Source organism: Herpailurus yagouaroundi, unplaced genomic scaffold (assembly GCF_014898765.1).
Source record: "Herpailurus yagouaroundi ecotype Mexico unplaced genomic scaffold, PumYag 139, whole genome shotgun sequence".
Classification (NCBI taxonomy): Eukaryota; Metazoa; Chordata; class Mammalia; order Carnivora; family Felidae; genus Herpailurus; species Herpailurus yagouaroundi.
Genome location: NW_024412394.1, coordinates 67,463,441 through 67,489,357, shown reverse-complemented (window position 1 = coordinate 67,489,357; position 25,917 = coordinate 67,463,441). Strand labels below are relative to the sequence as shown.

Here is a 25,917-nt window from a genome sequence, read left to right as displayed (position 1 = left end):
TTGATGAATGAAAAAAAACTATAAATGAAGTTTGGAAGGAAATATGCCAAAATACTAATAGTAGTTATCAATGAGGGTAAGCTAATGAGTGTATTTTCTAATATATCATATTTCTATTTTCTAATATAATCATAACATGTTTATATAATGAAGATAATTATATATAAAATGTACAAATAAACAAAATGTATAACCTCATGAAAAGATAGTAAAGCTTTTGTAAAGATCATGATCCACAGCAGCTTGAAAAGGCACACTGAAGAGATGTAGAATGGAAACAGTGGATGAACACCTCTGCTCATGGGGGATTTCATGAGCAGGGCCAGGCAGTCAGAGGAGGACACATAGCCTCCCTCTCTCATTCTCTGGGGCTTCCTCAAGGGGCCCCTTTTAGTGGAGTAGGATTTGGGGCAATCTAACCTGCTCTGGAAAGTGATCAGTAAGACAGTTGGATTTAGCTTCTGACACCAAGGCAAAGGGAATCAGGATTTGATGGCCCTTGACTTCTTTATGGTGCAAGGGTCAAGGCTATGTAAACTTAGTAACGACAAAGGAAATACTTCCCAGACAAAGTATGATGAAAGCCCGAAACGTTGAGACATTGCGAAACCACATTAAAGGCCATCAAGGCTGGTGACCCTTTCCAGGTGGCCTGGACCCAGTGCTTGGAATCGGCCACAGTGACTCACCCCTTGCTGTCCTGGACAGCAGTGTCTGGATCCGACTGTGCCAGCCAGGCCTCCAACGGCTTTTTAGCAGGGCAAACACTTCTCAAACTAATGTCATTATAGCCACCATAGTAGATATAGGATCCCAAACAAACAGAAATGCAGACTTGAACCACAATGGCCCTCTACCATTCCCTCTTAGCCAGTGTGATATTTTACCTAGTAAGGGTGAGGCACCTCTGGGTGAGTCTCTGTGTTACACCACAGAGGTAGGAATGGCCAGGAGCCCCCTTGGGTATCCCTGGAGGCCAGAGAAATTGTGTTGCTTCCTTCCCTCAGTGGTTCTGTTGGGGCCTCAGGAGATTGAGCTGAAAGATCAACTCAAGGGGATGATACATAGAGGGTGAGTGTGAAGGCAAGGAGAGGGGATATGGGCCCAGCCAGAGCATTTGCAGTGGGGACATGGAGTGGGGAGCAAGTCTGAGGTGGGGCAGACAGGAAACTGTTATTGACAGGTGACAGAGAGTTGCAGGGAGACTCCTAAGCTCCTAGGAGTCTCTCTCTCCAAGTGAACTTTGATTTTGCAGACTTATTCAGCCTTCCAGAGGCAGCCTTTGGAGCTGCCTGAACAGCATCTGTTGTGGGACTACAGCCTGTGTGGCTTCTATTGACATAATTTTTCTATGAACCCTACGCGGGGCTCAAATTCACCAACTGCAAGATCATGACCTGATCTGAAGTGGGACACTCAACCTACTGAGCCACCCAGGTGCCCCCAGAGCAATTTTTTTCTTAAAAGCTGTTCTGCAGCCTACTCTTGCCTTCCTAGGTCACTAAATGCCAGCTCTGTGCCAAAATGCAGCATGAAGTGGGTTCATCTGCCAACTTCCCCTTGAAGGCAGGCCCCAGGCTTCCATAAAAACTACAGAGTGAAAATCATGTTCTCCAGTGGCCTGATTCCTTCACCAACAGTTAAATCTGAACTATGATGAATGGCACTGGCTGGAAAAGCACCAGATTGCCCCATAGACTGATCTAGAGAGCCAGCCTGGGGTGAAGCATGGCAGGTGCTAGGCCTTGTTATGGCAAAAGTCTGGCTCTGCTGGAAGCAAATTGTCCTTCTGTGGTTTGCTTCTTCTTGAAGCCCCTCATAATTCATCTAGTATCTATCAGGCACATACAAGGTGTTTTGATGATGTTTATAAAACCCACCTCTGCTGACAAGATGCTTCAATGATTTCCCACTGACTCTGGGATAACATCCAAACTCCTAAGGATTGCCTACAATGTCATTCAGCAACTGGCCCTGCCCACCTTTTCAGTGTCCTCTTCTGAACTCTGCTCTACTCCCTTCTTAGATTACTCTGCCTTCCTTCTTCAGCCCCTCTTCATCTGGCCAACTCTTATTTGTGCCTTAAGACTTGGCCCAAACAACACCTCCTCCAGGAAGTCTTCCCCATTTCTTCCCTACCTGCTAGCTGGGTTATATCCCCTGTGTATGCCTCTTTCAAAGCATTTAACATGAAGTGCCTTTTCTTGACACTCCTGGGTCACCTGGTTCCATAAGTTCCTTGAGGGCAAGAACTGTACCTTTTGCCTTTAATCTAACAAAGTGCCTAGAAAAAAATTGGAGATCTATAAATACTTGCTAAATGAGTGAATGACTTTTGACATATGAATGGAGATGGTTCTGGAATCCACACAACAGACTATTATAGCTCTGATTTGCCATAAGGGTCAGTCTCTAACTTCAGGTCGGTGTGTTTAGTATGACATTTGAGCAAGATGTTAGAACTGATGGTGAAAGGCTGTTTTTCTAGAATTTGGGGAAGGAAGCAAAGATCACTAGAGGCCAATATGGACTCAAGAAAAATCAGGTCAGATTAACCTTTCCTCAGAAAATATATAGCACTTGAAGTGTATCTGGATTTCAGCAGGACATCTAAAAGGTTTCTCCACTGGACCTTGTGGACCAGTGGAGAACACAGGCTGGGTGACAGTACAACTGGATGGGCTTCTGACCACTGAAAGACTGTGTCCAAAGAGTGTGGTCAGCCTGAAGGGGACCATAGGGGGTAGCACAAGGATTGGGACCTGTCCTGGCATACACGGTTAGTAATGACTTAAATGAGAATACTGAGGGCAGGCTGACAAGAACCTGGGAGAGGGAGAGAGTGCTGAATGATAAAAATCCAGATTTTTAAGGATTTTAAGAAGTTCACCGTGGACCAAGTTGAACAAGACCAAGGCTAATAATATGGCAGCAGCAGGATGCCTGAAGGCAATGTGGGCTTCAGGTGACTGTCAGCCTCATAAGTCATCTGTGACATGGCTCCCAATACCAGGCACACTCATGGGCATTAATCAAAGGACACACAGGACAGGTGCACTCTTTGCCTGTCAGACAATCTTGAACTTAGAGGGAACTGACCAGGATGGTAGAGTTGCTCATATAAAGTGACCAAAGGAAAGGAAGGCAGTTTAATCTGAAGAAGAGAAGGCTGGGCTCAGGTCCTCAATGTATGCGTGTGCGGTCTGTACTTGGTACAGAAGCACCCAGGTTAGGGAGGAGCGCAGCGCCTGCTCTCTTTCCTAGTCCATGTGCCCTGGCTTGGACTGCACCCGTCTGGAGGAAGGGGTGACTATTTGTAATCCACCGCGCAGAGGTGTACCTGTCTGGGTTTGTGCTACTAGAGCAGGCCCCTCATTGTAATTGTACGGAGGCTTCACACATGCCAGCAGTGGCAGTAATTGAGCTTCTCTGACTGACCTGCCTTTAGATATCCAAAGGCTTGTTGTGAGGGGTCAGAACCATGATCTGTGGTGTTCCAGGGACAGAAGTAGGATCCACAATGGAGGTGGTGGAAGGCCAAATCCAGCTCAGTAAAAGCTGCTTGAAATATGAGCTGCCAGGAATGGCTGGAGATAGGGGGTGGGCTTGGAAGAGAGTGAGTTCCCTGTCTTTGCAGATCATTCAGAAAAGGCTAGAAGTCCACCAGGCATAGAATTTGGAGGGGTCTAATGTCCTGGCGTCTCATTATTCCAAGACACTGGCAGGCAGGTACCAACCTGATCAGTGTGCCTTGAGTTTCAGTCACACCTGATATGGGTTTGTCCTAATACTCTCATTTCTTTCCTAGATGACCCCATCTTCAGTGCTGGAGTAAAGTGTATGCATAGGAGGGGAGCAGATCTTGAGCTACGACCTTTTTGTTTGTTTTTATTGTAGTAAAATATATGTAACGTAAAATTTGCCATTTAAACCATTTCTTTTTGTAAATAGGCTCCACACCCAGCATGGAGCCCAATGTGGGGCTTGAACTCACAACCCTGATATCACGGCCTGAGCTGAAATCAAGAGTCAAACGCTTAACCAACTGAGCCATCCAGGCGCCCCCATTTAAACTATTTTTCAGTGTAAAGTCCAGTGGTATTCACACTGCTGCACAATCGATCTCTAGAACTGTCTTCAGCTTGCAAAACTGAAATTCTTATACCCACTGAACACCAACTCCCCATTCGCCCTCCCCCCAGCTCCTAACAACCACCATTCTACTTTCTGTCTCCATGAATTTGACTACTGTGGGTGCCTCATATAAGTGGAATCGTGCAGAATTTATGCTTTTGTGACTGGCTTTTTTCACTGAGCATAAGGTCTTCAAGGTGCATCCATGATGAAGCATGTGTCAGGGTTGCCTTCCTTTTTTTAAAGGAGAGGCACAACAGTCTGTGCTTCAAACATGTTTCTGAGCATGCCCTGCCCTAATCACCTCTGTATGTCTGGTTGAGAATCTCTGAGCTGCAGAGACCAAAAGGGACCACTTCACCCATTCATCAGAATACACATTACTACATTTGGGTATCATTGAAAGCTTAAATGAAATACATGTAAATAAATCATCAAGCTCTGAGGAAAAATGTATCCCCAACCAAGCTAGTGAATTCTCTGTCTCGTAATTAAAAACTGAAGTGTTGTTAATAAAATTACGGGGAATATTTGAAGAACTTAGAAAAATATAAATTTGAGGGAAATGTTGTTTTAAAAAATTAGGTATGTTTTGCTAAATCAGGTTTTTTTTGTTTTTTTTTTTAATTTTTTTTTCAACGTTTATTTATTTTTGGGACAGAGAGAGACAGAGCATGAACGGGCGAGGGGCAGAGAGAGAGGGAGACACAGAATCGGAAACAGGCTCCAGGCTCTGAGCCATCAGCCCAGAGCCCAACGCGGGGCTCGAACTCACGGACCGCGAGATCGTGACCTGGCTGAAGTCAGACACTTAACCGACTGCGCCACCCAGGCGCCCCTCTAAATCAGGTTTTTAAAGAAATGGTTGAATTTCAAAGGCAACTGGATTTGTTTCTACCTAATGTACTTATGTTTAATTTGTTAATGATCCTAAAAGCTCTGCTATGGCCAAATATCCACATACACTCTCTTATCTTGCCTTTTCAGCACTATTTAGGAATAGTCAAGAGTAAACAGTTGAAAACTTTAAGGACTGTGTGTATGTATATTGTATGTATTAAGTACATATTATTGTTAAATATATATTATATAGACTTGTTATGGATTCAAATAGATATATACCAAAAATTGTTGAAACTGGTTTGCTTTGTGGAGAGGAAACGGGATGGTGGAATAAGGAGGGTTGGAAATGTTACCTTTCTGTTTTTTTTGGTTTTTTTTTTTTTTTGTATTGTACATTTTATTTATTTTTTTTTAAATTTTTTTTTCAACGTTTATTTATTTTTGGGACAGAGAGAGACAGAGCATGAACGGGGGAGGGGCAGAGAGAGAGGGAGACACAGAATCGGAAACAGGCTCCAGGCTCTGAGCCATCAGCCCAGAGCCCAACGCGGGGCTCGAACTCACGGACCGTGAGATCTTGACCTGGCTGAAGTCGGACGCTTAACCGACTGCGCCACCCAGGCGCCCCTGTATTGTACATTTTAAAAATGTTTTCTAGTTAGTGGAATTATTGGCTATTTTAGTTTCTCTCTTTTAAGTTTTGAATATTAAAAAATCAATGCAGGAAATGTTGCTAAAACAACTCACTCATCAACAAACTCCAAGGTTACTTTAAAAAGTTGGCTGAATCTGAAATTAGTCAACATGCATATTCGAATTTCTCTCTTCTAATTTATTAGAAATCAGTCTTTTCCCAAAATTAAAATTATAACAAGTGATTGCTACTTTAAGCCTGAGTGTTCATATATTCATTCTAAGGGAATAAGGGAAGCATTGGGAAATGGGTCAAGGGGAAAGTCTTCTTTGCTTGGGTTAATGTTACAAAAAAAATACACTCCAAAATGACTAACTTTCAATACATACCTCTAGTCCACCATCCTGGTAATTTTCCATTAATCTCTGTACAAATTTTTCAACTATTTGTGGTCTGATAACTGAAAAGTTTTCTTTCATGACATGGTGCTTCCAAAGGTCTAGGGGGAGAAACATAATGATGCTAGTATCATGAAACACTGAACAATGATTAATGGCATTACACTGGACACAAGAAGCTGTTATTTCCAAATCCACAAAACTTAACGGGTGAGGAGGGGGGAGGGGAGGAAGTGGCTGAGGACACTCCAGAACTGTCCTCCAGAACATAGGAATAAGGAAGATCTACAACAAGAGCCCTAATGAAAAGATTTGGAAAAGTATCTCTGAAGCCCCACGAACAATAGTCTGTTATCCTAACTAATGATCCCAAATCAAATGTTATTATTGATCCTACATGATATCTATTTTCACTAAGTCATTAAGTATCTGAACAATTATTTTGGCCTAATACAGTTAACATAAATAAATGAAGAGCTATTATAGTTACAGCTACAGACTAGAAATGTTGAGGGCTGACAGGCTATGAACTTTAGCTCCTGGATTGAAGCAGCAATAGGCTGACACATACAAGATGAGGAATATATGCAATTATTCAGAGAAGCATTGTTTAGGACAGCAGAAGCTTGGAAGCAACATATAAACTATGGTATTCCAATGGAATAGTATGCATCTCTGGAAAGAAACCTCCCCAGGTGCTAATAGGAAAAGAACCATAGATTTTTTTTTCCAATTTTTTTAATGTTTATTTTTATTTTTTAGAGATAGACAGAGCATGAGCAGGGGAGGGGCAGAGAGAGAGATAGATGGAGACACAGTATCTGAAGCAGGCTCTAGGCTCTGAGCTGTCAGCAAAGAGCCTGATGCGGGGCTTGAGCCCACGAACCATGAGATCATGACCTGAGCCGAAGTTGGACACTTAACCGACTGAGCCACCCAGGTGCCCTAAGAACTCTTGATTTCTATGTGAAAAATGCAAGGTGAAGAAAAGTGAATATAACATGTTATGTTTTATAACAAAGACATGATAAATATTAAATGAGGGGATATCCCCTCAAGCCTACTCAAGATTATTGCTCCAGAATGCCAGTGTTCTCCAATATCACTTCTCCCCTCTTTCTTGGATCATTCACAATAGTTCATGTTATCTCTCCCACCTCATAAAATCCTGCTTTTGACCCCACTTTCCCTGTCAGCTATTGCTTCATTTTTTTTGCTCCCTTTTTAGCAAAACTCTCAGGAAGAAAGGCCTATCCTGGCTGGCTGTGACTTCTCTCCAAAACCTTCGTAAGCCCTCTCACCCAGCTTTCCTCTCCATCACTCCCCTGAACCTGATTTTGTTATAAACACCAGTGACCTCAACATGACTAAAAACATTGTTTTTACCTGACTACCAGAAGCATTTCACACAATTTGTCACATTTCTTCTGCTTGAGAAACTTTCATCACTAGATGTTGGGACACCACTGTCCTAGTTTTCCTCTACCTCAGTGTCTGCTCCTTCTAAGTCCCTTTTGCTGGTTCTCCTTGTCCTCTCCCCCAGCTCTCTTTTTGTTTGTTTTGTTTTAAGTTTATTTATTTTGAGACAGAGAGAGAGAGAGAGAGAGAGAGAGAGAGAGAGCAGGGGAGGGGCATAGAGAGAGGGAGAGAGAGAGAATTCCAAGCAGACTCCATGCTGTCAGTGCAGAGCCTGACAGGGCTCGAATTCATGAACCGTGAGATTATGACCTGAGCCAAAATCAAGAGTCAGACACTTAACGGACTGAGCCACCCAGGCTCCCCTCCCCACCCTGGAACTTAACATAAGAGTGTCCTAGGACTCAGCCCTTGGTTCACCTCCTTTTTTTCTATCTACGCTCACTTCCTTGGCTATCTTACGTAGTCTCATAGCTAAATACCATCCATATGCGGACAACCTTCAAATTGAGATCTAATACTCACTTGGCGTCTCTTCTTGGATGTCTAAAAGGGTTTTCTTTTCGTTTTTTAAAATTAATTAATTATGTTTTGAGATTGAGAGAGAGGCAGAGGGAGAGTGAGAGAGAGAATCCTAAGCAGTCTTGATCTCACGACTGTGAGATCATGACCTGAGCCAAAATTGAGTTGGATGCTTAACTAACTGAGCCACCCAGGCACCCCTAAAAGGTATTTCAAACATCACTTGTGCATAATTAAATTCTTTATTTTTTTTAACTTTTTTCTTTTAAATGTTTATTTATTCTTGAGAGAGAGACAGAGTGTGAGCGGGAGAAGGGCAGAGAGAGAGGGAGACACAGAATCCAAAGAAGGCTCCAGGCTCCGAGCTGTCAGCACAGAGCCTGACACAGGGCTTGACCTCACAAAATGTGAGATCATGACCCGAGCCGAAGTTGGTCGCTTAACCTACTGAGCCACCCAGGCGCCCTAATCTTTGAACTTCTCTCCCTAATTTTCCATCTCAGCTAATGGCAATTCTATTTTCCCAATTGCACAGGTCAAAAATCTTGGGAGTTTTATCATGGACTCTTCTCTTTCCCCCACACCCAACACACAATCCATTAGTAGTTACTTCAAAAACATGCCCTGAATCTGACCACTTAATACTTTCACTGCTCCCAACCTTGTTTGAGCCACCATCTCCCCTTGCTGGGATTATTGTAGTGGCCTCCAAAGCAGCCTCTCCCTTCTTCTATCCTTTTTCCTTTACAGTCCATTCTCAACACAGCAGCCAGAGACACGCCATTAACATATGCCAGATCAAAATCTGGGACAGGCACTGCCTCACACTCGGAGCAAACACTAAGAATAGGCCCTGCATGATCCACTCTCTCTCTTTTCACCCTTCCTCTCTGACTTCACCTCCTCCTTCTTTCCCACTCTCTCTCCACTCCGGCTACGGGTCTTTCTGCTTCATAAACATGGTAGGCACACTCTGCTCAAGTCCCTTGGATGGACTGTTCTTCTGTCTGGGATGCTCTTCCCGCAGATACCCACGTAGCTAACTCCCTCACCTCCTTCAAACTTTGCTCAATATGTCACTTTCTCCCTGAAGTCTATCCTGACCGTCCTATTTAAAATTGCAATGCGCTCCCTTCAAACCTCCATACGCCATCCTCCTTACTCCATTGTTTTCTTACTTCTTGTGTTACTTATTATCTGTGTATCCTCTTCTAGATGATAAACTCCACAAGAGTAAGGAGTTTTACTCCATGACAGTAAGGTTGTACCCCAAAATGGTGCCTAAAATATAGTAGTGTGTAACATACTAGGTGCTCAATAAATAGATAATTGAATGAAAGAATGAATTAGTGTAGGCATAAAGAAGCACCCTTAGGATATATTAAAAACTAATAAAAATGCCTACTTGGGGTGGCAAAAGGGGATCAGTGGTAGCAACTTGATCTCTAAATATGTATATTGTTGTATCGTTTTGAGTTTTAACCAGGTGAATGTTTTAGCTGTTAAAAAAAATCAAACTTAAAAACAACAGGACGGTGCTGGAGCAGTGGAAATATGTCAACACTCCTTAACTTCCATATGGAAGAGCAAAAGCACATGTGTATGTTTAATTACGTTGGGTAGGGCCTACTTCCTTGTGCATGGCCCCAGGGGAGTCTTGAAACAAAGAGAAACCTATGGAGTCAGAGATAGAAGCCAAGCCCTGCCCCACTCCCTTTTCTGCTGTGGGGGTTCTGGCCATCAGCAAGAGTACACACAAGGCCACTCCCTGTCGCCAGCTGTTTCTAATTTCAGACGTGATTTCATACTCATACTTTCATTTTTCTGACAGGAGACTCGGTACACACAAGAGGAAACATCCAGCACAATCCTCTCAGAAATGTGGATATGACAATGCAGGAGTACCTGGTATTTGCAATTACGTTGTTTACTGGGTGGTCCTGAGTTTGAAAATGGGGTTCCACGATTCTACAATTGGCTACTTTCCATCACGAACATATAAATCTGACTTTGTTTTTCCTTTAGGACAATAAAGGTGATTAGACATAACACCATTGTCCTGGTTCAGCTGAAGTGGAAAATCTAAAAAAAAGTTAATGTGCCTAGAAGTTCACACTTCTTAAGATGTTTAAGACTTTTGTACGTCTAAGCTTTGACAAAATGGAGTTCATGTATGCTTCAGAAATTTTTCAGACACAGAATTGGATACTTTTTCCAGGGTAATTGAGTGGTAGGTCTCTGGCTTATGGAAAAGCTTGGCAAGGGACCACATCTGCCACATACTTCTGGTTTGGGGACTGTCAGCTGGCAAATGCCCACAGAGCTGGTTTGGGTTTAGCTCTGGGGCTCAGCTGAAGGGGAAGTATTTTACCAGAGTGCTGGAAATCTTTCCACCGTGCTTCTTCCTCATGAGTTCAAGTTCAGACATACAAGTACATCTGTAGGCAGGCGTCAGGGGAAGCCAGGGAGAATAGAATTCATCCAAGAGAAGTAATTTCTGGCCAAGCAGAGTTGGTGTTCTCTAAATGTGTCTCATTTTCATTGTGTGTTGTGTTTGTGGCTTCTCTGAGATGAAGCAGTTTTTGACACTAGCATGGAGGTGGGAAAGAGACGGCACACTGGGGGTCAAATTAGGGTTTTGTTCTTTCCTCTCATTCTGTGCCCAGGTCCTTTGGCTGGAGGAAACTTTGACTTCCTCCTCGCCAAACCACTTCCCCTCTCTCCCTCTATGAATGCTCCCCCCACCCCTATGCAGCCTCCTCCCTCTAGGAAGCGTATCTTGGTTTGGTAGCATTTCACTTCTCTAACACAACCACCGGCCTCTGTGCCTGAGTGGCTCCTGGGTCCTGAGCCAAGCAGAACTGAAACTTGAAGGCACACAACTGCCAACCAAGGTTGTTCTCCTGACCACCAGGGTTCCCCCAGAAGGTGGGTAGGTTGAAACCTTATTGCTTTAAGCAATGTATTTTGTACTCCTGTGTTTCTCAAACTGCTCCCCAGAACGGTTGAGTTGATGATAGATATTCCCAAGGGGAGAAAAGGGTTCTGTGGTCAAATAAAGGTAAAGAACATTTCATACTCTCTCTCCTGGAGATTTACAGTGCACAGCAGGATAGTAAAGGCTCTGAGGTCTAGAGCAAAGAAATCTTTTTAGCATTATTTACCACAAGTTTCCCAAACTTCTTTGACAACAAATAAAACCTTTCTCCCACAACCCCTGCAAAACGCAGTAGAAATCCTCTTATCCAATCAAGACTAAGAGTTGGTTGATCAAAAGAAGTCTGATAAACCAGAGAATGCTTAAAAAATGACATGTAGTACCTTATACATTTTATTTAACTTAAAAATACATAAATATACAAACATTTGCCAATTTTCTAATATAGAACTTAGGTCTTTCCTTTGTATGTGCCCACACATTGGAGTTCTGTACTATCTTTCTTCTATAAATCATAACACATAGTACATGGTCTACAATTCCTAGTGTGTGTTTTGTTGTGTTTGTTTGTTTACTTGTTTCTTTCTTTTTATGAAGAAAAAATAAAAAGACCACGAAAAAATCCAAATGTGTCATTTTTTAAGGGCAGTTTTAAGTCCATAGAAAAACTGAGCAGATGGGTACAGAGAGTTCCCATATATTCCCTGCCCCCTTCACCTCCAGCACACAGCCTCCCCAACTATCAACATCCCACACCAGTGTGGTATGTCTGTCATAACTGATGAGCATACACTAACATGTTATTATCACTCAAAGTCCATAGTTTACATTACAGTTCACAATCTTGGTGAAACTATGGGTTTGACAAATGTATAATTGGCGTCTATCCACTATTATATTATCATAAAGAATAGTTTCACTGCCCTAAAATCCCTCTGTTCTGCCTGTTCATCTTACTCTCCCCTCTAACCCTTTGGCAACCACTGATCTTTTTGCTATCTCCATGGTTCTGCCTTTTCTCGAATGTCATATGGTTGGAATCATGCAATGTGTAGCCTTTTCAGGTGGGCTTCTTTCACTTAGTAATGTGCATTTTTATCCTTGTCTTTTCATGGTTTGATAGCTTATTTCTTTTTAGCATTAAATAATATTCCATTGACTGGATGTACCACAGTTTATCCATTTCAACTTGTTTTTTTTTTTAAGTTTATTTATTTAGAGAGAGAGAGACAGAGAGACAGAGTGAGATAGAGAGAGAACAAGAAGGGGAGGGGCAGAGAGGAGAGATAGAATCCCAAATAGGCTCCATGCCATCAGTGCACAGCCTGATGCAGGGCTCAATAATGACCTGAACCAAGATCGGGAGTTGGACGCTTAACCAACTGCACCACCCAGGCACCCCTCAACTCGATTTTTACTGAGAAGATCTCTTTTTGTACTCCCATTTCATTGGTTTATATAATACTGAATTAAATTACCCACACACAATGACAAATAAAAGTGGCATAAACCAGTTTGAAGCAAACAATGATCAGTGAAGCTAGGTAAACACAGGCAATCCAAAGACTGTGATTAACGACTATTTTGCTGGCTTGTGTTAAGAAGGGAATGGGAAGCTTCAGGCAGCCTGGGAGTCTGTTAGTGCAAGGTGCATGAGAGAACTCCTGCCCTAGAATGTTGGGGAACTTGTGTTCTAGGGCACACTGCTGGGAATGCTGGCCTCGGCCACCCTCTTTTAAGTGTTTGGATTGTGCTTCCCTTAAGCAAAACATTTTTGTCCACTCACTGTTAACATATGTATATTTGTGTATTTCTAACTACCTACAACACTATCACTGGCTAATACTGTATAGTATGATGTACTCAGGGCCAGGCTCATTAACAATGAGAATGGAGCTCAGTCTACATTCCTAGAGTTTTCTTGACCTTTTGAAATTTTTTGTCTGACTTCTTATCAGATGTGGTTAACTTATCTTTTTTAACCTCATACTGTGGCTGAAGATAAGCATGTACCAGGATTAGAAATGTCTTTACTATTACTTTTTTCTTTTTTTTTTAAATTTTTAATGTTTATTTTTGAGAGAGAGAGACAGAGTGTGAGTGGGGGAGGGGCAGAGAGAGAGGGAGACACAGAATCTGAAGCAGGCTCCAGGCTCTGAGCTGTCAGCACAGAGCCTGACGCAGGGCTCGAACTCACAAACCATGAGATCGTGACCTGAGCTGAAGTTGGACGCTTCACTGAGCCACCCAGGCACCCCTGTCTTTACTATTTCTTAGTGCTTGCTTGTGGATTGCCTCCAAGTGGTCACTTCAGGACACCTCAGTGTGTAGTGTGACATGTGACTTCTTACATATGGATTTAATCTACTTAGAAGTTTTAATATCTTCTTCCCACACTCCTGGGATATACGCACTCCACTTTGGAGACTGCTGACCTTATAAATGTTCAGAGAAATTGAGAAAATCAATTAAAAATGACTTGAATGCTAAAATGCTAAATATGGAGAATAGCAGAGCCTTTTTGAATCAGTGGAACCCATCTCTATGCTAAGCCAAGCCCTGAAGCTGAATAAGATTGTCTGGAGCTGCTTTTTTTTTTTTTTAATTTTTTTTTTTAACGTTTTATTTTATTTTTGGGACAGAGAGAGACAGAGCATGAATGGGGGAGGGGCAGAGAGAGAGGGAGACACAGAATCGGAAACAGGCTCCAGGTTCTGAGCCATCAGCCCAGAGCCCGACGCGGGGCTCGAACTCACGGACCGCGAGATCGTGACCTGGCTGAAGTCGGACGCTTAACTGACTGCGCCACCCAGGCGCCCCTGGAGCTGCTTTTTAAAGCTCCCAGGGGAGCACTAGTTCAGCTATCACAAACCAACACTGGAAGAGGTGTGGCTGCTGCATTTTCGGATGCTCACTGACAAACTGGAAACCCATTCAGAAGCTCTAGAAGAAGACTAAGCTCCAAGACAAGGTGGGAAAGAGGGAAAAGATAGAGAGGTATTAGAGGGCTGATTTCTGGCAGGCACAAACATAGACACCAGAGTTGTCCAACAGGGAAAGAGGAGACCCTGAGGGAAGGACAAGAGCCTGGCATGTCCCCTGGATCTCAATAGTCTCCATTCCCAACTCCCTCTGTAGAAATCCCTAACCCCAAGGTAACCTTGAACTCAAAGGGCGGCCCATGTCGGAAGCCCCATCCACTATGACTGCTTTTTGCACTGAGATGAGCAGTAGGAAGGTGGAGATTCCAAGGTTTTATTGCCTTCTTCGAAGTTTCCTAGCCCACAAATGTCTCAGGAAGACTACACTGAAGAACACCGGGCACACGGTGGGGACTCCATCACTTGCACTGAGGGAACTCACTACAGGATGATACTCACATTGAGTCAACAATAAGAAAACACCCTCACTATTGGCATTTACATGCACATGAGTACAGAATTTGAACAAGAGTTTACAATTGGCCAGTACACTCTAGCCAAAGTAAGTTTTGATAATATCTTTTTTTAAAATTAACGTTTATTTAGGGGCGCCTGGGTGGCGCAGTCGGTTAAGCGTCCGACTTCAGTCAGGTCACGATCTCACGGTCCGTGAGTTCGAGCCCCGCGTCGGGCTCTGGGCTGATGGCTCAGAGCCTGGAGCCTGCTTCCGATTCTGTGTCTCCCTCTCTCTCTGCCCCTCCCCCGTTCATGCTCTGTCTCTCTCTGTCCCCCCCAAAAATAAATAAACGTTGAAAAAAAAAAAACTGAGAACTGAGGGTTGATGGGGGGTGGGAGGGAGGAGAGGGTAGGTGATGGGTATTGAAGAGAGCATCTTTTGGGATGAGCACTGGTGTTGTATGGAAACTAATTTGACAATAAATTTCATATAATAAAAATAAATAAATAAATAAATAAATAAATAAATAAATAAAAATAACTCTACCCCGCCCCTCTGCCTAACTCCCACCAGCCCCTTATGGAGGCTCTTTCCAAGCACAGCTGACAGCACCCTGCACAAGGCAGCACACAGAGCCACAAAGCAAAAAAGTTTTGTCCCTTGCCCCCCATCTGGGTGTCTCATTAAACCACAGCCTGAAACATGAAGATGGTTGCACCTGCTGTGCACTTGTGGATTTTCTCCCAAGACTCAGAGGGGAGTTGCCTGGAAGCAGCCATCACAGCACAATAACACGTGCTTTTTGTGTCTTGTTAAATGTTCTGTAAATGAAGCTCAACCACACTCAGCTTTCTGGTGACATTCAGCTCTCTGGTGACACCCCTAGCCGAGAAGTGGCTTGCCCTCTCACTGCACAGCCTTCTGCCAAAGCCCTGTTCATAGAATTCAATTACTCGAAGCACTGATAAAATGACAATGTCTTAGGTGAGGACAGATGTTATTAATTAACATTATAATGTCTGTGGACTTTGTCTCAAGAAGAAAATCTAATTTAGTTTGCTAGTCAAACAACCCTTCCATGGTTCAAAGGTTTTGAGTTTTCCTACAGAATTAGTAGGAGTTAGGAGTAGACAGTTCAGACAGGACCAGCTACGTAATCTATGGCACGCTGTGCAAAATAAAAATGCAGGGCCTCTTTTCCAAAAAGCAGGGAAGAAAAGCACCATTATAGATACTAAAATATAGTGTTTTCTTTCTTCTGCAGTCTCTTTCTTGACCTGTCATGGTGTTTTTATTTGTTTTTAATGTTGTACTCCCTAGGCATGGGAATGCTTGTGAGGAGAGTGAGACACTCACTCCGAGGAGCTCTACCCTGTGACTGGGAGCATGAGTGCCTGTGTAGCTACTGAACTGAGGTTCTGTGCCCTGGCCAGGGGTGGAGAAGTTGAACCAGGCACCTTTCCCTCCCAGGGGCCCACTGTGGACAGGCAATCCCAAGGGTATTGTAGCCTCTGTCCTGGGATATTGTACAAATCTAAGGATAGGCAATAGGCTTGCTCCCACCGAGTCACCCATTAGATGTACCATGATGTTGCCAGACTAGGGTCATTGAGTTTTTACTAGGTACACATATCCCCATCCTCCTCCTGCTCAGCAACCGCCCCCCCTCCCTGGAGTGGAGGGCAGCAGCAATGGCCTGGTGGGGATGGTGAGGGGGAGATTAGGGGCACCCAGGGTACTAGAGAGCAGACGAATAGGTAGCTAAGAGCCATTCGGCAAGGTGGGGAGGCAGTAAGAAGCAGGACTTCATGTAAGGCAAGGCTCCAAGTCTTGGTGCATTCTCCATTGACTCACTGGATTCCGCTTACAAAACACAAACTCTTAGTCAAAATTAAGAGTTTCAAGATGGCAGCCATAGAACATTAAGCCCCAAGTACCCCTGAATCCTGTGTGAGTGTGCAGATCACATGTCCATGAAGTGACCCTGACTTTAGAGCTCAAATGAAAGGAAATAATTTTGATTACCTTCCCACCCCAAATACATGTGTTTGTAAGATTTTGACATTTATATGTTATATATATGTATAATACATACGTGCACTTAAATATATTACAAGTAAGAAAAGCTTATATGTTTTCCCCATTTCAACTTTATTTCAGTTATGAGTTAATCAACAGAGCTGAAACTGAACTTAACAAATGTTTTCTATTTAAAAAATTTTAAGTGGAAGGAAATATGTCAAAATGTTAATAGTTCTCTCTGGGCCAAGTTATTAAAAAGTAATTTTTACATCATTGTCTGGACATTATAGTACCTTTTTACCATGAAAATGACACATGGATTCCTTTCATAATTAGGAAAAAACCAATAAATGCTATTTTGTAAAGTAATAAAATAAACATACTTTACCTGTAGGGAGAGTACCCTGGTCCTTGGACTTTTCTGATACAACCAGTGCTCTTTCTGTCTTAACTTTTCTTAATACTTCCTGGATCATATGAATTTCAAGATTTTCCAGAAGCTTCTGAAGCTAGAGTAAGAAGTTTGAGTCACTTTCTACACTCAGCTTATACTCTAAGCTCCCAAGTCACATTCCTGGAGAAGGGTCTGGGATTAGGTGCTGTCCCTTAGCTACTTTCTCCCGGGGAAGACGAAAGGGTTCCTTTCCTGGATTTCTAAGTACTTCTGCGACCGTAGATATACCTCTTTGGGGATCAGCATCTTTTCCTGGTCCACATCCCCACTGATAAAACATAACCTTTTATTTATTTATTTTTATTATTTTATTTTATTTTTTTAAACCAAGTTCTGCTAAATTGCAAAGTGCTCAATGTCTGAGGTGACCTCATGTGTTTGGGGGTCTCTAAATGTGGCCAGGAATTTCATGAGCTGTTATTACAAGAGAAACCCCTGGGCCTGAAACTTGATTTAGATATCCAGAGGGATTTCATGAGAAGATTAAAATTCTAAACATGACCAATAGAAAATTTTCCCAATAACCATGAACCCTTACTTTATCCATTATGCTTGTTGGGCCCACATTTCTCCCTGTCAGAGGACCCCAGGTACTAGAGAGAACCGGGATTCAGAAGGGTAAGCAAGGGGATTCGGGACTGGGATGTGTGTATGTTGGAGGCGGGGGAGCTGAATTCTCCTTGATGTTCAGGGCACGTGAATCTCTGCGTTGACACTCAAACAGCTAGAGGTTTTGTTTGCCTGTGACAGTGAGCACAGCCACATTGGGTCTATGTCCTAGGACAAAGGTAAACAAACACTTGGGAAAACAGCCTCTCACATAGATCATCTAGCATACACCAAATGGATTAGTGCATAAATTGCGTGGTCTTACTCTCAGAAAAAAAAAAAATCACAGGAGCTATTTTAAATACATTCCATTGCCATGGGTGTGGGGGGGGGGCAGATAATTGTGTGCCAGATTTTATGGGTTTTTTTTTCAGTTTATTTATTTGTTTTGAGAGAGACAGAGACAGTGCGAGTGGGGGAGGGGCAGAGAGAGAGTGAGAGAGAGAATCCTAAGCAGGCTCTGCCCTGTCAGAGCAGAGCCCCACATTGGGCTCGAACTCATGAACTGTGAGATCATGACCTGAGTTGAGATCAAGAGTCAGACCCTCAACCAACTGAACCACGCAGGTACCCCTAGATTTTATGTTTAAGATGCTAGTAGTTATGTTCTCTATCACAGTCTTTTTTTGTGTGGTAGTCCACCTTAATTTGAGGAAAATCAAAATATGAAGATTCAGACTTACAAAATGGGAACATTAGGGGTAGTTATTTCCTTAATCAAAGCCCTACATGCCTTTAGGTACTTAGTTCCTTCTGAGCCTGTTCAGTGATTTACACACCTACAATCTACACTTAATGTCTTAGAAAAAAAACCACTTGGGTGTATCTGTAGTATTACATGCTTATGCCATAAAGCAAATTTTCAAAGTCAAATTCCAAATGGCTCCCGCATACCTGTTGAATTTTTATTTCAATTTCTGAAGCTCCTTCAGGGGGAAGAATAGACTGACTACTTATTATGAGATCTTCAAATTCATCTTCTTTCCCCATCCGCCTAGCTATAGCTTTCATGCTGGGGTAGAGGATGTCAGTTCTATTAGAGAAGAGAGACCAAAATTAGTAAACAAACATATTTTTTCTCATTCAGATTCTCTGACAATTATTTTCATTCATGTTCTGTCTCCGGTCATCATGTATAAACTTCCCAACCCATTTTAGATACTCACATCGACATCTAAATTCACTATAGTTGTTGCACCCTTAGTCAATATTAAATCCTAGGCCTTTTCCCACTGGGCACATTTAATTTTCGTCTTCATTTAGTCTTTAAAATATTGACAAGTTTTGGGGCACCTGGGTGGCTCAGTCGGTTAAGCAGCCAACTCTTGATTTCAGCTCAGGTCAAGATCTCATGGTCTATGAGTTCAAGCTCTGCTTGGGATTCTCTCTTTTTCTCTCTCTCTATGCCCCTCCCCCTACTTGTGCTATCTCTAAAAATAAATTAATAAACTTTAAAAAAAATTGACAAGTTTTCTCATTCCCTAGTTACCAGGAAAGCTGACTGTGATAATTCATAAAATAGACCACAAGGACTATGGCACCAAAGAGAACCTTCTTATGCCCAGTAAGGTCAAAGGATGGTAAATGCTTGTTTGATAACAGACACATGGAAGAGGCAACATATCTTTTCTGACAGCTAATTCATCCCAGCCAGAGCCTGAAGTGTGAAAACACCCTACCATCCCACAGACCTAAGATCTCATGTTGCACCATATTATACCTCTGGCCGTAGTGGGTGAAACTCTCAGAGACTCAGCACTTGGGTCTAATGGGGTAGAAAGTAGGGAAGAGTTCACAGCAGCAGCATCTCCCTACCCAGTGCTTGCTGGGATCCTATGAACTAAAAAAGCTTAGAGTCAGCACCATGGGAACACTTGAGAAGCACAAGTTCCCAGGGACAGAACTCTGGGTAAATGATGTACAGTATTGCTTAGTGGAACCCAGCACTGTCCCTGAATTCAGTAGAACCCAGCTTTTCCAGTAAAGCACTGTTTATAGAGACATATTGCCCAGCTTCCTCTGAGCTCGGTGGGGCTGGGCATACCAGAATTCATGGACCAAATCTCTCCCTCAGAGCAAGGGGCAGGAATGTGCCAAGCCTCAGATTCCACTCATCCACGAGAATTTCCACCTTAGCAACACTTACCCGTAGAGTTCTGAGAACTGGTTGTGGAGGGAGACAGAACTGCCGTCCTGGCCTTGCAGTTTGAGCTGGCCCCAGTGGTCCTTCAGCACTTCCAGCTGCTTCCACAGCACCAGAAATGATCTCAGGAAAGCAAGAGACATCATCGTATCGCATGGGCCCCTCAGCAGCTCGGAGACCTTGGGGCTGCTTTGGAACTGACTTCTGAATCCTGGCACTCTGGACAAATCTGGCTGAAAGCATTATAGAAATTCTTCTTTATTGATCATAGGTCAATATGCGATGACATTTTACATGCAGCCCATGCAGAATGAACATTTTGAGAAGGCCTATTCTCCCCAGGAGGAATGGTTTGCAGGCCTATAGCACATTTAAAGCTTAGAGAGAGTAAACATCCTTCCTAAATAGACAGCATACAGAAAAGAGGGAAATGTCTCCATTTCAGCTTCCTGCTTGGGTCTTGAGCCACTCATTTTAAAAACTCTTTACTTGGGTACTAACATTTTATCTGCCTTTGAAAAACGGAGCCTTTCATGTTCAGCCTCTGCATTCTGGAAAGTGCCTTTCAACACACTTGAGATTTAATTCCCCATCACGGTGGAGCTGTAATAAAACCTTAAATTAGGGATTTTACTCATTTTGTGGGTGAAGAAATGGAAACTTAAATTTACCTTATCTCCTATTCCTTCTCCCATCCTTTAAAAGTTCACATGTCTCTTAATTTGAATTTATTATTCAATAGGCAATTATACTTTAGGATTATTTGTTCATTCATTCATTGGTGCTTTCCTTAAGTGTTTGTTGAGGGACTGCTATGAGCCCTGGAGAATTAGAGGGAACAAGGTTTTCAGGTCCCCTCTCCAGCAGCCAGTGGTGTGAGGTCCAGGGTCACCCAGAGAGTGACAGACAAAATGGGGACCTGTGTCCAGGAACCTCAGCCTGATGACAGTGTCTCAGTCACAGGAAAAGGAATATTCCTTTGCAGAAAAGGTGGCAAACCTGGATCATAATGTTATGACAAGAAGGGCCTCAGAGAACATTCAGGTAACAGCACCTCAGAGGCTCAAGTTTCTTGGCTCAGAACAGGAAGAACCACCACCTAGTGTAACTGGATCCCAGATCAGTACTAGTAACATATCTAAAGAAAGGCGTGGCTGCCAGAAAGAGGCTTGGTCAGAGGCAGAGTTGGCCAGCCAGACCCAGGGGACAGCCAGCAGCTCCTGTACACAGCTGACAACCCCTCAAGTGACCTACCTACTCAACAGCAAGCTAACCCAGGCACTTCCAGATTTGCTTTATCCTCAGAAAATTTTCACCAAATGACATCTTATGCAGTGGCCAAAAATATTCAACAGGCCAAGGCTGAACATGGTGACTGGGAGGGGGCAGCGTAGAGGCCATGTAATTGGCCCCCTCTGCTCAAAAAGCCCCAGGATGCTCCTTTTAAAGGGCTTGTGTGCAGTTTCACCCAAAGACCCAGTTAAAAAATGCCAGTTTAAAAAGCGCCTAGACTATATGTGAAGGCGATTTATTTGCTGATCTAAAAGCATCTGCTGGAGGAGCAGGGGCAGTTGGACTTTCCCCAGAGATGAAGGATGCCACTGGCAGATGCCAATATTTCACTCTCCACCTATCCTGCTAGCACAGGTGGGTGAACTCAGATGCAAAATCCTCTCCGCCACCACCTTGCTAAGACAAGTGGGGCGATGGACTGTGGCACTATCCCCTTTACCTTGCTGAAGCCAGAGCAGGCACCAGTGCCAACACTTCCCTGCTCCCCAGCTGGGGCAGGCAAGAGCAAACAGTAGCAGCAGTCTCCCAGTCCCGAACTAAAGCTGGTTGGTGAGCACAGGTGGTTGCAACACTCCCCCACTCACTGGTTGGGGCTGGCAACTGTGAGCAGTCCTGGCATTTTTCTGCTGGGAGCCTGAAGCCAGAATATGCACCCAGACAAGGCACTCTCCTGCTGCATTCCTGAAACCCCTGGGCACATGCAGTCAAGACCCTTTCCTGCTGCCTTTCTAAGCTGGAGAGTGTGCCCCACCCCCTACACTCTCTAGCTGCTTAGTTAAGCCAGTGGATATGTGCAATCCATACAGAGGATGCTCCTTGACTGCCTGGCCCTCACGGCCAAGGGGGCTGACATTCCTGAGCTCCAAGGGAATATAAGAATCAGAAAGACAGTACTTGGCAGGCCACCACTCCAGGGCACTGCAGACAGCCAACTGAGACACAACCTTGCCTTCCTGTGACAAAAGCCCATTTACTTATCATGGGGCTTCAGGCTGAAGAACAGGCTTCAAGTTTTCTATACATCTAGAGGCTACAGAAGTGCTCCCAGGGAACATTAAGCAGGAAGACAAAGTCGCAAGAAACAACCAAGAGCTAGGGCAAGGTTGAATGAGAACTTTCATCAACTGCACAAGAGCATGCCAACGCTGAGAGAGGTAACTGTCTGGCCTAATACATAGACACAAACACAGAAAGTCAAGAAAAGTGAGGAAACAGAAAAATATGTTCCAAATGAAAGAATAAGATAAAACCTCAGAAAAAGGTCATAATGCTATGGAGATAAGGATTCTATCTGATAAAGATTCAGGGTAATGGATGCTTACCAAACTTGGGAGAGGAATGGATTTACATAGTAAGGACTTCAACAAAGAAATAGAAAATATAATAGTATGAAACAGGAGTTCTAGAGCTGAAGAATATAATAACTGAAAAATACACTAGAGGGGTTAAACATCAGACTGGATGAAGCAGATGAACAGGTCAGCAAGCTGGAATACAAAGTAATGAAATTCACCCAGACAGAGCTGCAAAAGGAAAAAGGAATTTTAAAAAATGAAGATAGCTTAAGGGACCTATGAGACAACATCGAGCAGAATAACATTTGCATTATAGAGGTCCTAGAAAGAGAAAAGAAAGAGAAATGGGCAGAAAACTTATTTGAAGACATAATGACTGAAAACTTCCCTAACCTAGGGAAGGAAACAGATATCTAGGTTCAGGAATACCAGAGAGTTCCAAATAAGATGAACTCATTTTAATTAAAGTGTCAAAACTTAAAGAGAGAATCTTAAAAGCAGCAAGAGAAAAATTATTATTTACAAGGGAAACACCATAAGGCTATCAGCAGATTTCTCAGCAGAAATGTTGCAGGCCAGAAGAAAGTGGCATGACATATTCAAAGTACTGAAAGGCAAAAACTTCCAACCAAGAATGCTCTACCTAATGGTTATCATTCAGAATTGAAGAAGAGAGAGAATTTTTCAGGCAAAAGCTAAAGGAGTTCACCATTCCTAAACTGGCCTTACAAGGAATGTTAAATGGACTTCTTTAAGCAGAAAAGAGATGTCACTAATTAATAACAAATATACATACAAAAGTAAAAATATCACTGGAAAAGGTGAATGTATAGTAAAGATAATGAGTTAATCACTTATAAAGCTACTGTGGAGGTTAAAAGACAAAAGTAAAATTAACTAAAACTACAATGATTAGTTAAGAGATACATAAAATAAAAATATGTAAAATATGATATAAAAAACATAAAATGTGAAGGGGTGTGGTAATAAAAACATAGAGTTTAGAACATGGTCAAATTTAAGTTGCTATCAACTTAAAATTGGTAGTTATATACATAGGATGATATATGCAAGCCTCAAAATAACTGTGTAGCAAAAACTCGTATAAACTACATAAAAGAAGATGACAAAGGAAACTAAACATAACACTGAAAAAAGTCATCAAACCAGAAGGGAAGAAAGAAAGAAAAAAAGGAAGGAACAGAAAGGAACTACAAAAACAGCCACTCAACAAGTAACAAAATGGCAATAAGTACATACCATCAATAATTAAAATAAATGCAAATAGGCTAAATTCTCTAATAAAAAACATAGAGTGGTTGAATAGACAGAAAAGCAAGGCATATTTCTATACTACCTATAAGAGACTCACTTCATAAGTAAGGACACACACTGACTGAAAGTGAAGGGATGGAAAAAGGTTATTCCATGCAAATGGAGATAAAAAAAAAAGCTGGTGTAGCTTTAAACAAAATAGACTTTAAAGCAAAGACTATAATAAAGGAAAAGCATTTCTAAATATATGTTCATCCAACGTAAAGCACCAAAAATATAAAATAAATATTAAGAGACCTAAAGGGAGAAAATGACAGCAGTACAATAATGGTAGGGGACTTTGACATCCCACTTACATCAATTGATAGATCATTCAGACAGAAAAATCAATAAGGATACATTGGCCTTAAGTGATAGAAAGAAAGCCCAAGTTAGTAAAAGGAAGATATAATAAAAATCAGAGCAGAAATAAATGAAATCAAGACTAAAAAGATAATTTTAAAAATCAATAAAATAAAGAGGTGGTTCTTTGAAAAGGTAAACAACATTGAGAAACCCTTAGCTAGACTCACCAAGAAAAAAAAGAGAGAGCTTAAAGAAATAAAATCAGAAATAAAAATCAGAAGTTACAACCGATACCACAGACATACAAAGGATCATAGAGACAATTATTAACAATTATACACAAATAAATTGTACAATCTAGAAGAAATAGACAAGTGCCTACAAATTTACAATCTTCAAAAACTGAATCATAAAAAAAAGCAAAAAACAAAAAAATCAAAATAGACCAGTTACCAGTAAGGAGATTAAATCAGTAATCAAAAACCTCCAAACAAAGAAAAGTCCAAGACCAGACAGCTGGTGAATACTACCAAACATTCAAAGAAGATTTAATATCTGTCCTTGTCAAACACTTCCAAAATATTAAAGAGGAGGGAATGTTTCCAAACACATTTTATGAGGCCAGCATTACCTGATACAAAAACAGACAAGGACATCACCTCCTCCAAAAATCATTACAGGCCAATATCCCTGATTAACACAGATACAAAAATCCTCAACAAAATATTATCAAACCAAATTAAACAATACATTAAAAGGATGATACACCATGATCAAATGGGATTTATTTCAGGAATGCAAGCATGGTCCAACATCCACAAATCAATCAACATGATACACCACATTAATAAAATGGAGATAAAAATCATGATCATCTCTACAGACACAGAAAAAATATTTGCAAAAATTCTCATCCATTTATGATAAAACTTTCCACAAAGTAGGTAGAGAGGAAATGCTTGTCAATGTAATAAAGGCCATATATGACAAACCTCCAGCTAATATACTCAATGGTGAGAAGATGAAAGTTTTTCCTTTATTTTTTTTTTTAATTTTTTTTTTTAATTTTTTTTTCAACGTTTATTTATTTTTGGGACAGGGAGAGACCGAGCCTTGACGGGGGGGGGGGAGAGAGTTGGGGAGGCAGAGGTTAGGCTATCGGTTTCAGGCTCTGAGCCATCAGCCCAGAGCCCAACGCGGGGCTCGAACTCACGGACCGTGAGATCTTGACCTGGCTGAAGTCGGACGCTTAACCGACTGCGCCACCCAGGTGCCCCAAAAGTTTTTCCTTTAATATCAGGAACAAGACAAGGATGCCCACCTTCCACACTTTTATTCATTATAGCATTAGAAGTCCTAGCCAGAGCAATTAGGCAAGAAAAAAAAGAAATAAAGGCATACAAGTTGGAAAAGAAGAAGTAAAACTATCACTGTTTGCAGATGACATGATACTATATGTTGAAAACCCTAAAGATTCCACAAAAGAACATTAGAATAAATGAATCTAGTGAACTTTCAGGGTACCAAATTAATATACAAAAATCTGTTCCATTTTTATACATTAATAACAAACTATCAGAATGAGAAATTGAGATTACAATCACACCAAAAAGAATACTGAAGAATAAACCTAACTGAGGAGGTGAAAGACCTGTACACTGAAAACTATAAGTTGTTGTTAAAAGAAATTCAGGAAGACACTAATAAGTGGAAAGATAATCCATGCTCATGGATTAGAAGAATTAGTATTGTTAAAATATTCATACTACACAAAGCAATCTACAGATTCATGCAATCTCTGTCAAAATTCCAATGGCATTTTTCACAGAACTAGAACAAATAATTCTAAAATTTATATGGAACCACAAAGGACCCCCAAATAACCAAAGTAATCTTGTTTTGTTTTGTTTTTTTTTTGACAGAGAGAGTGGAGTAGGGGAAAGGACAGATGGGGGGAGAGAGAGAGAGAGAGAGAGAGAGAGAGAGAGAGAGAATCTTAAGAAGGCTCCATACCCAGCATAGAGCCCAATTCAGGGCTCAATCTCACGACCGTGAAATCATGACCTGAGCTGGAATCAAGAGTCAGAGCCTTCACCTGCTGAGCCACCTAAGCACCCTAAGACCAAAACAATCTTGAGAAAAACAAAGCTAGAGGAGGTATCATGCTCCTTGATTTCAAACTACACTACAAAGCTGTAATAATCAAATAGCCTGGTAT

General features: G+C 42.0%; 1 protein-coding gene across 1 annotated transcript in view; it reads right to left on the bottom strand.

The window, feature by feature from the left end:
• LOC121029879 (uncharacterized) overlaps positions 1-25,917 on the bottom strand; it is a 158,122-nt gene that overhangs the window by 19,874 nt on the left and 112,331 nt on the right. Inside the window, exons 33-36 of the mRNA XM_040474338.1 lie at positions 19,495-19,724; positions 18,243-18,381; positions 16,674-16,794; positions 6,001-6,110 (exon numbers count right to left, since the gene is read on the bottom strand). Of these exons, the coding sequence (XP_040330272.1) occupies positions 6,001-6,110; positions 16,674-16,794; positions 18,243-18,381; positions 19,495-19,724 (600 nt within the window). The remainder of the gene's footprint in view (positions 1-6,000; positions 6,111-16,673; positions 16,795-18,242; positions 18,382-19,494; positions 19,725-25,917) is intronic.